The sequence below is a fragment of the Suncus etruscus genome, chromosome 7 (assembly GCF_024139225.1).
Source record: "Suncus etruscus isolate mSunEtr1 chromosome 7, mSunEtr1.pri.cur, whole genome shotgun sequence".
In the NCBI taxonomy this organism is placed as follows: domain Eukaryota; kingdom Metazoa; phylum Chordata; class Mammalia; order Eulipotyphla; family Soricidae; genus Suncus; species Suncus etruscus.
The window spans coordinates 118,015,427-118,032,184 of record NC_064854.1 but is presented as its reverse complement, the minus strand read 5'-3'; the positions used below and the strand labels follow the sequence as shown (position 1 = coordinate 118,032,184).

The following is a 16,758-nucleotide window of genomic DNA, read 5'->3' as shown; positions in this document are numbered from 1 at the left end:
GTCAAGAATAAACAAGGGATTATTCTTGACTCAGCATTCAGCTCATTGATCACTCTTGGTGGGCTGGGGGCAGACTAGATGCTGGGGAATGAACCCAGGTTGACCGTGTGAAGGCAAGTGCCCTACCTACTGTACTATCACTCCAGTGGTAAATTTATCACTTGAGTATTCAATAGATAGAAGAACAGCACAGATATAGAAAGGGAAGAAAAAATGTTAACTTTTTAGTTTTATGGACAAAAGCATCGGAACACACACAAATGGCTTGCTCAAGTATATAGACCAGGAATATCTTCAATTTTAGAAAAATTATTGGTTAGACAATATTCCTTTTATAAGACCAAGGATTCCATCCTAAGTTATTATGGCAATGTCAAATCTAATAAAGACAGTTAACATGAAGCTTACAAGGAATACACTAGAAGTAAAAAATATACCGAAAGTGCCTAAAGGCTCCTGGCCGTCTGATGAATTCTGGTCTGTTTCTCTCACATAAAATGTGAGTGGAGTTGGTTTCAGAGACTTGAAGCCTGGTTTCTGGATATTTTCTAAGTAGACACTTAATCTCTTAAGAGAATTTTCATTGACTTCCTGGAAAAAATATTAAGCGATATTTGAATACAATTAGAAGAAAACAGAAAACACATTTCAGTCTTTTAAACATTTTTAGTGAGTGTATTAGAAAATGCTTGGATTTATGGCTCTTTGGTAAGCGATAAAATCAATCTACTCCTGACATCACATAACACAATGAGTAACAAGGATGAGATGAAGAAAATGTGAATTCCTGGGGCCGGGCGGTGGCGCTAGAGGTAAGGTGCCTGCCTTGCCTGCGCCAGCCTTGGAAGGACTGCGGTTCGATCCCCCGGTGTCCCATATGGTCCCCCAAGCCAGGAGCAACTTCTTAGCGCATAGCCAGGAGTAGCCCCTGAGCGTTACCGGGTGTGGCCCAAAAACCAAAAAAAAAAAAAAAAAAAAGAAAATGTGAATTCCTTTTGTGGAAGACACCTAATGATGACTAAATGTACCAAAGTAATTAGTGATTGATAAATTCAATACAATACAATTATTTTTTTCAGGGTTCATCTACCTTCAACAATACTCAAGACTACTTCAGACTTTGTACTTTGGAATTACTCCTGGAAATACTCAGAGGACCATATGGGATGCTGGGGATCAAACCCAGATCAACCATGTGCAAGGCAAGCACCCTACTTCTGTACTATCTTGACCCTAGAGACAAAATTCTTAAAGCTTTCAAAAATCATACATGCACAAGAAGCAGTCTGGAAATAACCAATGTGGGAAAAAATATATGTAAGTCATTTTGTAGCAAAGGACTAACTTCTGTCAATATAAATCAATCTTAAAATGCTCATTCAGAGAAGAAGGGTTAAAGCTCAACCTTCAATACCACACTACATAACCATAGTTCAAACCACAAACAGGAACACTTAGTAATACCCAAAGGGTGATTTTTAGAATATATTATTGTATAAAAGATATATGTTCTTGGTGACCAGAGATATAATACAGTGGTAGGGCATTTATATTGCACATGGCTGACCCAGGTTTGATCCCTGAGCCCATCAGGAGTGATACCTGACTGCAGAACCAGGAGTAAGCTTTGAGAAATTCCAGCTGTAACCCGAAAACCAAATCCCAAACAAATAAAAATATATATGGTCATTAGCAAAGAAGCAGCTCTCTAGAAAGGGATAAATAACCGTCATAGATATTTTTCCAGGTTCATGGTGTAATATGAAGTTAGGCACAGTCCATTTAATTTTGCTTAATTTATAACTTATTGTTCTTAGCTATGAGCAGCTGAGGTACATTTCTTGCTAGTGGCAAGACAAAAATCTTTGTAATTACTTATTAATCATTTCAAATTTGGGGGGGGTCACAACTGGCAGTTGCTTGGGGGGGTCACTACTGGTGGTGCTGGGGGCATACATTACTGGGGATTGAAACCTGGGTCTCCTGAAAACAAAACATCTGCTCAGTTTAGTTTTTTCTCAAGACCTGTAATTAATTTTTGATATGTTTCTTTTTTTTGTTTGGTTTTTTTTGGTCACACCCAGCAGCGCTCAGGAGTGACTCCTGGCTCTACACTCAGGAATTGCTCCTGGCAGGCTTAGGGGACCATATGGGATGTCCGGGATTTGAGCCACTGTCCTACTGCATGCAAGACAAATGCCCTACCTCCATCCTATCTCTCTGGCCCCAAATTTTTGATAAGTTTCTATCTTTGCAAAAATAAATAGGTAGGACAACCCAAAGAGAAGTGAAAAGGTCATTTATAGTATGTTAAGAGGACTGGGATTAAAGTAATAAGGATGTGGGCTAAGACTGAGTAAACTTTAAATTTTAGTTTTGATGTGGGAAATTTAATAATGATTTGCATCTATTTTTTTTTTTTTGTTTTTTGTTTTTTGGGTCACACCCAGCAGTGCTCAGGGGTTACTCCTGGCTCTATGCTCAGAAATCACTCCTGGCAGGCTCGGGGGACCATATAGGATGCTGGGATTTGAACCATCGTGCTTCTGCATGCAAGGCAAATGCCTTACCTCCATGCTATCTCTCTGGCTCCTGCATCTAGTTTTAAACTAAATTAAAAAATTAGAGGATAGAGGGGCCGGGCGGTGGCGCTAAAGGTAAGGTGCCTGCCTTGCCTGCGCTAGCCTTGGACGGACCGCGGTTCGATCCCCTGGTGTCCCATATGGTCCCCCAAGCCAGGAGCAACTTCTGAGCGCATAGCCAGGAGTAACCCCTGAGCATTACTGGGTGTGGCCCAAAAACAAAAAACAAAAAACAAACAAAAAAATTAGAGGATAGAGGGGCTGGAGTGATAGCACAGTGGAAGGGCATTTGCCTTGCACACAGCTGACTGGGGACAAACTCGAGTTCGATCCTTGGCAACCCATATGGTCTCCAGAGCCTGCCAGGAGCTATTTCTGAGTGCAGAGCCAGGAGTTCTATCTCCAGCATCACATAGGATCCTAAGCACCATCATGAGTGATTCCTGAGCATAAAGCCAGGAGTAAGCCCTAAGCACAGTCAAGTGTGGCCACCAAAACCAGTCTCCACCCCCACATATCTGGTGGCATTTAGGGGTTACTCCTGGCTTTTCACTCAGTAATCAATCCTGGTGGGCTTGGGAACCATATAGGATGCCAGGGATCAAACCCAAGTCAGCCACATACAAGGCAAATGCTCTACCTGCTGTACTATATTGTTCTGGCCCACACCTGGTGACACTCAGGGGTTATTCCTAGCTGTGTGCTCAGAAATTGTTCCTGGCTTGGTGGACCATATGGGACGCTGGGGGATCAAACCGCAGTCTATCCTAGGCTAGTGCCGGCAAGGCAGATGCCTTACTGTTCTGCGCCACCAAACATACTTTGATAAGTTAAAAAAACAAACTGTGCTTCTTTTTGAGATTTTTTTTTTTTTGGCTTTATGGGCCACACCTGGTGACACTAAGGGATTACTCCTGGCTATGTACTCAGAAATCACTCCTGGCTTAGGGAACCATGTGGAACATCGGGAATCGAACAAAGGTCAGTCCTGGATCTGCCACATGCAAGGCAAACGCCTATTGCTATGCTCCAGCTGCTCCAGCTGCTCCCCCACACTTTTTTTTTTGAGATCTTGACCAGATGTCAAGGCACAGGCACCTAGATCTTTAGTAGCTGGGACATTATGTCTAGTCCAAAGAAATGGGGCAAGTGTGTGCTGAGGAGCGGGAGAAAATTGAGTGTGTTTCAATGTGGTGACAAGCAGAGTAAGTTGCCTTCATAGAGCTTAGATTTTGATGGGAGAAAATTAAATAAAAGAAAGCATATCTACTAAATTTGTGATTTTGATGCCTGCAAAAAGAGCAGAAAAAAGTTTGCAGGAGAAGAAAATGCTGGGAAGGAAGAGTGTAGCAACTGTCCTTTCTTACTTGCCTGTGTGAGGCCAGGGACTGAATATGAACATGAACATAAGGCCAGGGATTACATGTGAAAGGCAAGAACTCTACTGCTGTGCTACTTCCCCTGGAAACTTTATGAAAGGTAATCTGGGGAGCCTCATTAAATGGTGGCACTTGAGCCAAAAGTAAAGGATAAGCTACGACTCTACTACTGACTCTCAATAAAAACCCTGGACGCTAAGCCTTGGAGTTCTTGGGGAGCACTGAAGGGCTGGATCATCTGGGTGAAGAGGGCACCAGAGCAGGTTTGTTTGGCACAAAGTGGTGCTCTAGTCCAAAGTGAAAGACTAAAGGAAGTGAAATGTTTACTGAAATGATTGTATTTCAGGTTTCCTGTGTTTAGGGCTGTGTGATTTCTCAAGACCACTCTCAGGTTGTATCATGCAACAAGGAATTACAGAAGCTGTTTGCTCATAGTTGTGGTTGATTGTAACAAAGAATGAGAGTTAAAACCAGGAACGGGAAAGGGAACTTGGGTGAAGTCCACAGGAGAGGAACCAAGTTCCAGGGAGCCCTTCTTGGTGGAGTTGTTTGGACAGTGCTTAATTCCTACAGCAACAGTGTGAAGATAACACAGAAGAGTCACCAAGCCAGAGAACCTCAGGGTTTTTAGAGGGTGTCAGCTCCATAGAAAAAGAGTGTCATGTTGTCGACCTTAGCTAATCTGTCTCCAGCACAACCCTGACAAAGCAGGTTCTCCAAGGCTTCAGACACAAAGCAGGCATCCATCTTAAATCACATCAGCAGAAATTCTCTAGCCTGGCCCTAGAGCTTGCGAAAACAACACAGAACATCAAACAGGACAGCTAAGGGCTGGGTTCATCTGACAGCAGGCAGTAAAGGGTTGGTATGTGCAGGGCTTATACATCCTAAGCCTGCTAAGTTCACCCTTTCTCCTTCTTTCTTTACTTTCTGGGGCCACACTTGGTTGTGCTCAGGGTTACTTCCAGCAGTGCTCAGGAGACCAAGGGGATCAAACCAGAGCCTTCCATGTGCAAAGCTATCTATTGAGCATTCTTTAATAGTACATAGAAGTTTAAGTTAAAAAAAGATAAATTAATAGAGGAAACTACTACTATGTTCACTTTCTCCAAATTTAAATTATTTATATATTCCCACCTGCATATGTCCAAGTAGAAGGATACATATCTATTTATTTACTAATTATTTTTTTTTCTTCAGTTTTTGGAGGCCATACCCAGTGTATTCAGGGCTTACTCCTGGCTCTGCACTCAGGAATCGCTGCTGGCCACCTTGGGGGACCATAGGGGATACCCGAGATTGAACCCAGGTCAGTTGCATGCAAAGCACATGCCCTACCCACTGTACTATCTCTTTGGACAGTAACAAATATTTTCCATTGATTCAACACACTAATTAATCAGAGAGGATGTGACTTTGAATAGTTATTGAATATCATAATCAGAACTTTTATTCTAGAGCAAAGAAGGAAAGTTAATTTCTCTGCTGCAAGGGAAATAATGTTTTATTTATTTATTTATTTTGTTTTTTGGGCCACACCTGGTGATGCTCAAGGGTTACTCCTGGCTATGCGCTCAGAAATCACTCCTGGCTTGGGGGACCATATGGGACACCAAGGGATCGAACCTCGATCCGTCCTAGGTTAGCGCTTGCAAGGCACCACTCCGGCCCCTAATGTTCTAATGTTTAAGAGTTTTTAATTATCTTTTCATTAAACCAGAGGTAATGAAGATAAAAGAAATCCATAAAAATTCCAAAGCATTTGGCTTTATAATACATTATTTAATGTTACAAATATCGACTTTTCTGAGTTTATTTTGTTATTTTTCACCTCAGTTGCAGTTCTTTGAGCACATGAATGGTGGCTGTGGGGAAGTAGAGTTACAGCACGCAACATCGGGACATTAAAAATTAACTACACCAACAACTATCATGACAATGGTAGTGAGAGAAATAAAATGCCCGTCTTAAAGACAGGCAGGGGTAGGGGAGGAGGGAACTGGGGGTTATTGGTGGTGGGAAGGTTGCACTGGGGGGTGCGTGTTCTTTTTTATAACTGAAACCCAACTACAAATGTGTTTGTAATCATAGTGCTAAAATAAAGATATTATTAAAAAAATAACTTCTTTGTATCAGCTTCAAAATTTCTTTCACACCCTCTCAATTTTACCCTCAAACCTGCTGTAGGAGAGATAGTGCAGGGTTTATGGTGCTTGCCTTATACATGACTGACACCAGTTTGATGCCCCAAACAGCCAGGAGTGAACTGAACCAGGAGTGGCCTCTAGCACTCTCAACTGTGGTAGAACCAAAAAAGCAACAAATGAAACAGGTACAACAAGTGGAGTGAAGGGTTTTTATGACAGGTGTACTGCCTTCACAAAAGATTACACCCGTCATAAAAATAAGTTATATTTTCTGTTATCAGTATTATATCTTTAATTAGCTCAGTACATTGATTATATCATCACAACAGGACAGTTAAAGTTTAGAAAACTCGATGTAGTATATCATATTGAAGGTAAAACTCAAAGGTAATGGAGACTAAAGGTTAAAATTTTTTTTACCCTTTCTTTGGGGTGCTGTCCAAAGAAGTCTGGATGTACTGCAAAATAGAAGGGTCTCAAGGCATTGACTGCCTCAGCTCCTGATAAAGCTCTTGAGTAGAGAAACCAATGTGGAAAGATCTTCTCTGGACATAACCTTTAAAAAAGACATGAATTTATTATTCATGGAGGTACCGATAGACACACAAACCCTCAAAGCATAACCTGCCAATAACACTGAAATTAGGATGCATAGGAAATACCACAGACAGAGAAACAAAATACAAAACTATGTTTTACTGAAATTCACTGAGTGCTAAATGGTTTTAAACACAAAGGCTATCAAGCTCTCTGACGCAATATGAGAAAATATTATAAATTAGCAATAAAATTATCTTCAAAATATACTTTTAAATGTCTTAAATATATACATACATATAAATATATATATAAATATATATACTTTTAAATATATATTAAATATCCTTATCACAATGCTTTTTTAATATCATTTTATTTTTCAGACAAAAGAAATCTCAAAATTCAAAAGTCTAACATTTTCTCTGCAGTAAAAAATATTTTGAGAATTAAAGTGCTTAAAAAGAAATACAAAATACCTTAGTTTATCACCCTATTACTAGCAAAAGCCAAAATGATTGGACTTGTACAACTTAACATTTCACTTTTCATTTTTTTTTAATAAGTCCCTTTTGGTTTATTTTGCTTTGAAGCCATACACAGTGGTGCTTAGGGTTGACTCCTGGCTCTGTGCTCAGGAATTGTTCCTGGCAGGCTTGAGGGACAATATGGGACACTGGGTCAGTGGCATGCAAGGCAAATGCCCTACCTACATACTCAGGCCTTATCATGTTTTTTATAAAGTCTTTTATGCACACAAAATTATTTGCAGTTTTGGGGAACATTTATATGTTATCTATTTTGGATATTAGAATTGGCATTACAGAGCAAAAGGTGTGTGCCTTGGGGGAGGGGGAGGGTATCTGGGGACACTGCTGGAGGGAAGTTGACATTGCTAAAGATATTGGAATGTTGTGTTGGAACATTGTATACTTGAAACTGAATCACAAATAAGTTAAATCTTATAATTCAGGTGATTCAATTGAAAAAAATCTTTTCATTCTATAATGGCCTACAGAAATAGTATCTAAGTATTATGTGTATTTTGGTCTCATATGTTGGAGGTACTATATTAGGAAGTACTTATATTTATTAACGTTTATTTACTGTTTAAAATGGTAGGTAGATAGAGGATTGAGAAAGAGAGAAGAGAGGAAGATCTTTTAGACCGTCATTCAAGGCAAAAGCTATGGCAGGAGAGATGAGGAAGAAGTACTAAGCAGAGAGTACTGGAGGGCAGCACTGTGTCAGTGGGGACCCCTTGAAGTTACTGGCAGAGGAGGGAACTGGTCCATGGGAGGACAAAGACATGTACTTTGGTGGTAGTACACAGCATGGTGCATGCATTTTTCAAAAGACCGTACTTCGGAAACACTCATAGATGCACGATTATGTATGGTAATTGAAATAGGTATTGACCTACTTGTGTATATGTTGTACTTCGGAAACATTCATAGATGTACGATTATGTATGGTAATTGAAATAGGTATTGACCTACTTGTGTATATGTTGTACATCAGTAAAAATCACAACAACAACAAAAATCAAAGTCACCGATTTAAGGAATCTTGTGTCTTGGTGGAATGAGTCTGACCTGGGATTCCTGCTCTGCTCAGTCACTGACAGTCCAGGAAAGTGAGGCCTCAAGGGGCAGGGGAGCCCAGTGGGTAGCTGAGAAAGTTGTATCATCAGGTCTGAATCAGTCTTATTGTTAATATACATGAAATTAATATACTATAGGTACTTATGAAAGGAAATTTAATTGAATGGAGGAAATGAAATCTAAACATTGTGTTGCTTTAAATTAGGCAAACTGAGCACATGAACATCTAGATTTAGCAAAACACATTAGTAAAGGTGATTTTTTTTTTCTTTAAAAAATTCTTTCTGGGGCCGGAGAGATAGCATGGAGGTAAGGCGTTTGCCTTTCATGCAGGAGGTCATTGGTTCGAATCCCGGCGTCCCACATGGTCCCCCGTGCCTGCCAGGAGCAATTTCTGAGCCTGGAGCCAGGAATAACCCCTGAGCACTGCCGGGTGTGACCAAAAAACCACAAAAAAAAAAAAAAATTCTTTCATTGGGCTTGAAGTGATAGTAGGGTGGGTAGGAAACTTACATTGCACTGCTGACCCATGTTCAATTTCCTGGATCCCATAGAGTTGTCCAAGTGCTGTCAGAGCCAAGTATGAGCCCACCTTGAGGTATGGTCCCCAAACAAACAAGATTTCTTGATTTGTTCATTTTTTTTTTTGGTGCCAGGATTAAACCTTGGACCTTATACAGTGGCACATAATAATTTACTAAGCTATATTCCTAGTCAAGTATGAAGGTCCTGAAAATGGAATCAGTAAGACAGGGTCCAACAAACTTCATAACAGATCCAAGAGAGTATGTCAGACTTATGTCTATTTACCTTTGCTGTTCTAGCAGGATAATTATTCAAGAACAGTCGTTTTCATGGTCCAATGTATTGTGAAATCAATTTATTGGAACATAACCAATACAAATAAAAAGAAGAGTGGCCAGAGAGATAGAACAAGGGTTAAGATGCTTGCCTTGTATGCTGCTACCCCTGGTTTGATCCCTGGGACTGCACATGGTCCCCAAGTACTAACCCCAAGTATCAGTCCCAAGGAATAATCCCCAAATACAGAGCCAGAATTAGCTCCTGAGCACTGCAAGGTGTGACCTAAAACCAAGCAAACAAAAAGACATAAAGCAGAAAATGTCCAGATAGTGTGTGTGTGTGGCAAGAGTAACTACTGTTATAAAACATTTTTGTGGGTTATAAATGAGAAAGTTTTCCCCCGGCTGGGCTCAAACAAGCTGAACAAAGAGATTTCTATTTTGCAATGGCAACTATTTACTACCTATCAGCGGCTTTTAAAAATACCATACTGGAACTGTCCCACAATTGTAGAAGGTCCTTAGGACATTATCTAGTGTCCAATTCCCTCATTCTCTTTCTAACTCTCTTCTCACTTATGCACTTCATGCCTTTAATTCAATCAACAAAAATGTATCCTCAATAATCCTTGTTATCAATGGAGTTGGTGGAGAAAGTCTAAGTCCTCTAAAGAAATTCTTTTTTCATAGTAACTATCAAACTGTTCATGAGTAGACAGTGCTGCAGCTGTTTTAGAAATTTAATACGTCACATATGATTTTTATATACAGGTCAAATTATATTTTCCTTATATATTTTGATTCAAATTGTTTTTCACCCTGCAGCAGCATGAATTGAAGTTAGGATCCTATTAAGCCAATCCCATCTCAAAGTCAGGATAAATTTGTTATCTGAATAACTAATTGTTATTTTTTGCATAATGATCTTTTTCTATTGAACTTCTGATAGTTATACAAATAGTTCATTCACATGCCAATTAGATTTATATTATCCAATTTCTTTTTTTTTCTTTTTTTTTTTTGGGTTTTTGGGCCACACCCGGCAGTGCTCAGGGGTTACTCCTGGCTGTCTGCTCAGAAATAGCTCCTGGCAGGCTCGGGGGACCATATGGGACACCGGGATTCGAACCAACCACCTTAGGTCCTGGATCAGCTGCTTGCAAGGCAAACGCCGCTGTGCTATCTCTCCAGGCCCATATTATCCAATTTCTTAAATTCTTTCTTAAAACAGATGGATTTAGATTATTCAAAATTAAATGTCAAATATAAATTACAATGAGGTTTATACATGAAGTAGTTTTACATATGGTAGCAATAGGCTTGCGTGTAACATGAAAAGAATTAATGTTAAGGAAAAACTATTTCTTGTAGTACTTTATAAGATGATATTCTGATCACTTTCTTTTCTTTCTTTTTGGTTGTTGGGTCACACCAGTGGTGCGCAGGAGTTGCTCCTGGCTCTGCATACAGCAATTACTCCTGATGGTGCAAGGGGAACCATATGAAATGCTCACTGTACTACTGCTCCAGCCCTTTGATTTTTTTTTCTGAATAGATTACTAGAAGACCTGAGTGTATATCTAAACTTCTACTTTCCTTTTTTGTTTTTCTTCTTCAATATAAATTTAGAACTAGAAAGACACTAATACATTAAAATTAGCCAAACAAAGTAGCTTATCCCCTCACTCCACCAAAATGAATTACAAATTGGACCATAAGTACCTTCTCACAGGTCTCAGGTGGCAAAACATTTCCGAATATTTATGTCTGTAAGCTTCCAGGCATCCTTAATTGCTGCAAAAGTTAGACAGATACCAGTAATGAATACATAGCATTTGAAATAAGGAATATAATACCATTTATATTGATATTTTCCCACACACCATAAAATCACCCACACGCCGTATCTCCAAGCCCAGGTGAATGAAACTGAATCAGGGTCGCACATGAAATAATCCAAACTAGGCTGAGGGTCAAACTTGTATAGTCTAGCACAGTGGTCGGCAAGCCACATGCGGCTCTTTAAACTTTTGAATGCGGCTCTTCTGTGTGCCGAGCGGCCGCTCCAGGAGTCAGGACTCTGCTCCTAGCCTCTGTCAGTGCATGCCCTGTGTGGCTCTCAAAATAAATTTCAATCGTGGTTTTGGCGAGATTTGGCTCAGTTGAAAAAAAAGGTTGCCCACTACTGGTCTAGTAGTCTTCTACCTCATATCTCCAGCAAGCTGCCTGCCAGAACTGTCATTTTTATTGGGTACAAAGGCCACCCCCAGGTGAGGCAGTAAGCTTAGACTATTCTGAGTCTGTCCCACACAGGTTTACATATAAAACAATCGTTGTTTTGGGTGAAAACAAGTTGTAAACAAATAAATACAAAGAAAACGTGGATGACCTTTGTTTCAGATAAAAAAAGGTGTAGCCTAATGTTCTCCAAAGTGAAAATTTCAGAAATAAATAAAATATGCATAAGATCTATAAAGAAAGTTATAAAATGCTAGTGAACAAAATCAAAGAAGTAGGTAAAATGGAGAGTCCATGTTCAAGGTTAAGAAGACTCAATATTGTCAGGGCCAGAGCAATAGCACAGTGGCAGGATGTTTGCCTTGCATGAGGCCAACCCCGGTCAGATCCTGGTTTGATTCCCAGCATCCCATATGGTCCCCGAGCCTGATAGAAGCAATTTCTGAGCTCAGAGCCAGGAATAACCCGAGTGCCGTGACCCATAAACAAACACAAAACAAAAGACTCAATATTGTCAAGATGTCATTTAATATTGTCAAGATGTAACTATTCTCTATCTTAAGCTATAGATTCAACACAACCCAGTCCAAATCCCAGCAAGCTATTTTCTGGATGTCAACAAAACAATTATAGAATTTATATGGAGGAAAAAGATTCAGACAAGCCAACATAAAATTGAAGAAAAAGAACAAAGTTTGAGAACTGATAACTAGGCTTACGGGGGTGGGTGAGAAACTGGGAACAATTGTGAAGAGACAGTCGCACTGGTATAGGACTAGTCCTGAAACACTGAATGCTTGAAACAACTGTCTAATAAAGTTTTAGAAAAACAACAATAGGGGCTGGAGAGATACCATGGAGGTAAGGCAAGACGTTTGCCTTTCATGCAGGTCATTAGTTTGAATTCCAGCATCCCATATGGTCCCCTGAGCCTGCCAGGAGTGAGTTCTGAGCATAGAGCCAGAAGTAACCACTAAGCACTGCCGGGTGTGACCCAAAAACAAAAAAAAAAAAAAAAAAAGAAAAAAAAGAAAACAACAATAAAGCTGATTGTGAAATTGCAAGGAAAAAGGCATATATTTGATAAATGACGATATTTAAAATAAACAAAGAATTTAAAAAAATCTGGGATAAGAGATGTGTGGCTCAAATGAAGGATATGACTTGCAGGACAAAAGTCTAGGTTTGATCCCTAGTATTTCGTGGTCCACCAAACACAACAAGGTGGCTTTGAGCCCCACTGGGAATTACCACCATAAAAATATTACAAGCTTTCTTACCTTTGAAGAAACCCATGTTCACCCTAGAACACGTATTTCTCTCACCTCACATTTCTCTAAGTAAATTTCTTTCAATAAATGTATTTTGCTTCACTAAAAAAATTTTTGGGGGGCAGGAGAGATAGCATGGAGGTAAGGAGTTTGCCTTGCATGCAGAAGGACAGTGGTTCGAATCCTGGCATCCCATATGGTCACCCGAGCCTGCCAGGAGTAATTTCTGAGCTTAAAGCCAGGAGTAACCACTGAGCGCTGCCGGGTGTGACCCAAAAACCAAAAACCAAAAAAAAAAAAAAAAAAAACCAAACAAAGAAAAACATTTTTTTTTTCTACAGATAAAGTTAAAAAAAATCAACAATGGAGCCAGGGATATAACACAGAGGCTATCCTTGCACGCAGCCAATCCAGGATGGACCGTAAACCACTGCGCCCCTCCAGGTGTGACCCCAAAACAAAACAAAAAAGAAATCAACAATAAGAAAACAAACAGAAGCCAGAGCAATTAGTACAGCAGATAGGACATTAGTTTGCCTTGCATGTAGCCGACCCAGGTTTAATTCCCAGCATCTCTCCCATATGGTCCTCTGAGCCTGTCAGGAGTGATTCCTGAGCACAGAGCCAGGAGTAACCCCTGAACACCACTGAGAATAGTCCCCTCTCATCCCCCCAAAAGAAAAAGAAAACAAAAAATTCAATTAGAAGGTTGATTAAAGACCTTAACAGATAAGATATATAGACAATAATTAAGCACATAAAAAGATGGTCAATGATACATCATTTAATTGCAAATTAAAACAATGAGACACCAGGGGACCAGTGATAGTACAGTGGGCAAGATGTTTGCCTTGCATGTGCCAATCCTCATCCCCCTTACACTATATGGTCTCCCAAGCCATGCCAGGAGTGAGCCCTGAGCAGTGCCAAAAGTACGTTGGGTGTGACCCAAAAAATATAAAACCAAACCAAACCTATGATACCAATATAAATCTATTAGAATGGTCCAAACCCAAACATCAAATGCTGGCAGAGATGTGGAGCAACAGGAACTCACACTTCATTTTGGTTGAAATATGGAGTGGTTTAACCACTTTAGAAGACAGTTGGCAGTTTTTTAAAAAAAAAGCTAAATGACAAAAACAACAAAAAAATTAAACACACTTGGGTTGGAGAGAGTGTAGTGTGGGTAGAGGTTCAATGTGGCCCAGGCTCAATTCCCCAGCATCCCACATGGTTCTGAGTACCATCAGGAGTAATTCTTGAGCACAAACCCAGGACTAAGTTATGAGCACAGCTGGGTGTGGCCCCAAAACAAAAAACAAACAACCCCCCCCAAGCATTCTCATGTGATCTGACAATAACTACTCCTTCATATTTAGCTACATAAATGGAAAAGTTATAGTTACATAGAAAACTGCACATAGATGTTTACTGCAAATAGCAAAACTTTTGGAAGCAGATGACATGTCCCTGGGTGTGATATATTTAGACTAGAATTTAACAAACTTACTTGGTCTCCTGCCTGTTTTCAGGGAAAGGAAAAAAAAAGGGGGGGGGCAAGCAAAACAAGAGAATTACGCAGTGTAATTCTTGGAAATCATCCTGGAAATCTTCAAGGGAACAAACATACAGTGCTCCCCTATTGCACCCAAGTCTTTTTTTTTTGGGGGGGGCTACACCCGTTTGATGCTCAGTGGTTACTCCTGGCTGCACCCAAGTCTTCTACTGCACTCCGACACCAATGATTCCAGAACCCTCTGTGGCTAGTATATTTCCCACTATGATCAATCCTAGATCTTTGGGAGTGACCTGAGGTGGGCCCACATGCAGACTGTAGTTCCCACAGTAAGGCATTGTTATTGAAAGGACTATACTGTCTCTTAATTCTAATTCATCAACAGGCAATACCTAGCACTTATATGTCAGGCTCTATTAAAAGAACAGAAAAACATGATGACAATTCCAAGTAAGTCGCTCAAAAAATTCTGAGAGGGAGAGAATGGAAACAGACACAAGAAGATAATTTTTAAAAACAACAACAATGTAGTAACTAAAATGCTATGGTCCAGCAGAGTATTACTATGGGAAACTCATACTATTCTAAGCACAGAGAAGGTGTAAAGGCAGTGTCTCATTAGGAAGGGCTTTTTAAAATTAAAATCAAACTATTTTGTGTGTGTCCTCTTTGGAGAAAGGAGAAGGATATCAGAGGGGAAAGGCATAATTCAGTTTCTGTGATTCATTTCATGGTTAATATTGGCTTCTAGTTCATCAAAAGAAAAATTTGATTTTAAACTTGGTGTAGTTTCACTTCAAATCACATTTGGTAGAGATACTAAAGTGCTAGAAAAGACACATTATCAGTGGTTTAGGGAAAAAAAAAAACCTCTTCTGTTGTGCTTTATCTACTGCTGATAGGTAAACAGGAGCTGTGCTTGTCAAGTACTGATCTTAGGATAGATTACTGGCCTTTTGGCCCACTATTAATTTTAAATTAATTTAAAAATAAACACATCCAGGCTATCCTCTATTTCAACCATTTCCACCGCTTTCCATTTCTGTAACTGTCTCGGAAGGCTTGCAAAAAGCAGTGGCAGGTAAACTTTCACTGCTTTGGGGTTGAGAACTTCTTTAGCAAAAGCTTAGAAAGCAAAAACAAACAAACAAACAAACAAAAACAACCAAAGTTTTTAGGTCCTACTACCAGAAAGGTTCATAACAACTTGTTGCAAAAAGTAGATGAAAAAAAAATTGTCTCCCCAAATCTCTGCCTGTGCAATTTGAATTAAGAACAATGTCCTCTTTAGGGGTGGGGGGGAAATGAGTCGGAAACAGCAGAACTTACAATGATCTTGGGTTGCTCTGGACCAACCTAGAAAAGGGAAGAGAGACGCGTCGTGGGGGGCCACTCAGGCCCTGCCAGACCCTGCCCAAATGGGCACATCCAACCAAGGTGACTTGACTGTGTCGCTGTCCACCAAGATCCCAGTCCCAGCCCCGAGCAACTTGCAGCCTGAGCTTTCCCGCTCCTTCCAGTGTGCAGCCCAGGGTCCGAGGAATTTCTGCAACCAGCTCACCTCCCACCAGGTACTGGGAGGAGGGAGGGGTCGCTGGGCCCGCAACAAGGTGCGGAGTGCGCATGCGCGTGAGGGCCTGGGCAGCCACCGAGCACGCGCCCACGGCCCTGCCTGAGGCGCCCCTGCGGGCCTGCCCGGGCTCCGATAGGCTCCCGCCCTTGAAATCACAGCGGGGCGCGCCCGGCTCCACCCGTCCATGCCGCGGTCGCTCAAGGTGAAGCCCAGTTTGGAGGCTCGGCTCGCACCCAGTTCTCCCATTGGCTGTTACCGCGCCAGGCCCCCTTTCCTCCCGACTGCGCCTGCGCGACGCGGCGCCCCAGAGTGACGTCATCGCGCAGGCATTCTTCCGCCGTCTCCGCCACCGGAAAGCCCGCCCTCTTACCTCTCCCGACTCTGCCTGCGCGGCGCGACGCACCCAGTGCCGCTAATGCGCATGCGCACGACGGCCACGCCCCCGCGCTCGGAACTGGGCGCCCCGCCCGAGGCCTACTGAGCTGCTCTCTGACCTTTTGAGTGGCATTCCTTGGCTCGAGTCTGACTTACGTCAGAGGTGGGCGTCCTCTTGCTTGCCTGAGGTCATCAGGAGTTTTCAAAAGAACTCAGCTCTTTCCTAGGGTTTGCATTTTTCTTTTCCCCTTTGGACTTTGATTCCCCCCAAGGACTTTGATTCCCCCCAAAGCCTCTTGGCTTTTTAAGCACCTGTTAGCTTGGGTTGAAATGACTCTGATTTTTTTTTCCTCATCTGGACTTTTGACTAAGCCTAGATATTTGTCATCCATATAATTGGGCAGCTAGAGCAATTGCTTTGTTATATATATATATATATATATATATATATATATATATATATATATATATATATATATATATATTCTACCTTTTGGCTACCTTTTGGCTGTGCAGAAAGGTGCAGAAAAAAATGCCTGTTTGTTCCAGATCTTAGATATCTGCCTTGTAAGGAAATCTGGCCTCCTGTTTGGCATCCATTCAATCCAAGCCTCACTTTCCTAGAAGCGGGACATCTCATGCACCTTCTCCAGTGCATCCTTTTCCACAGCATCTAAACGGTCTCATATATACATATATAATATTATATAATTAATTATATAATTAATAT

At 40.9% G+C, this 16,758-nt stretch overlaps 1 protein-coding gene across 1 annotated transcript in view; it reads right to left on the bottom strand.

Annotated features, from left to right (window-relative positions):
- TCAIM (T cell activation inhibitor, mitochondrial) overlaps positions 1-15,480 on the bottom strand; it is a 36,626-nt gene extending 21,146 nt beyond the window's left edge. Inside the window, exons 1-4 of the mRNA XM_049777365.1 lie at positions 15,410-15,480; positions 10,775-10,846; positions 6,529-6,664; positions 438-591 (exon numbers count right to left, since the gene is read on the bottom strand). Of these exons, the coding sequence (XP_049633322.1) occupies positions 438-591; positions 6,529-6,664; positions 10,775-10,803 (319 nt within the window). The 5' untranslated portion in view covers positions 10,804-10,846; positions 15,410-15,480. The remainder of the gene's footprint in view (positions 1-437; positions 592-6,528; positions 6,665-10,774; positions 10,847-15,409) is intronic.
- Positions 15,481-16,758: the final 1,278 nt, after the last annotated feature.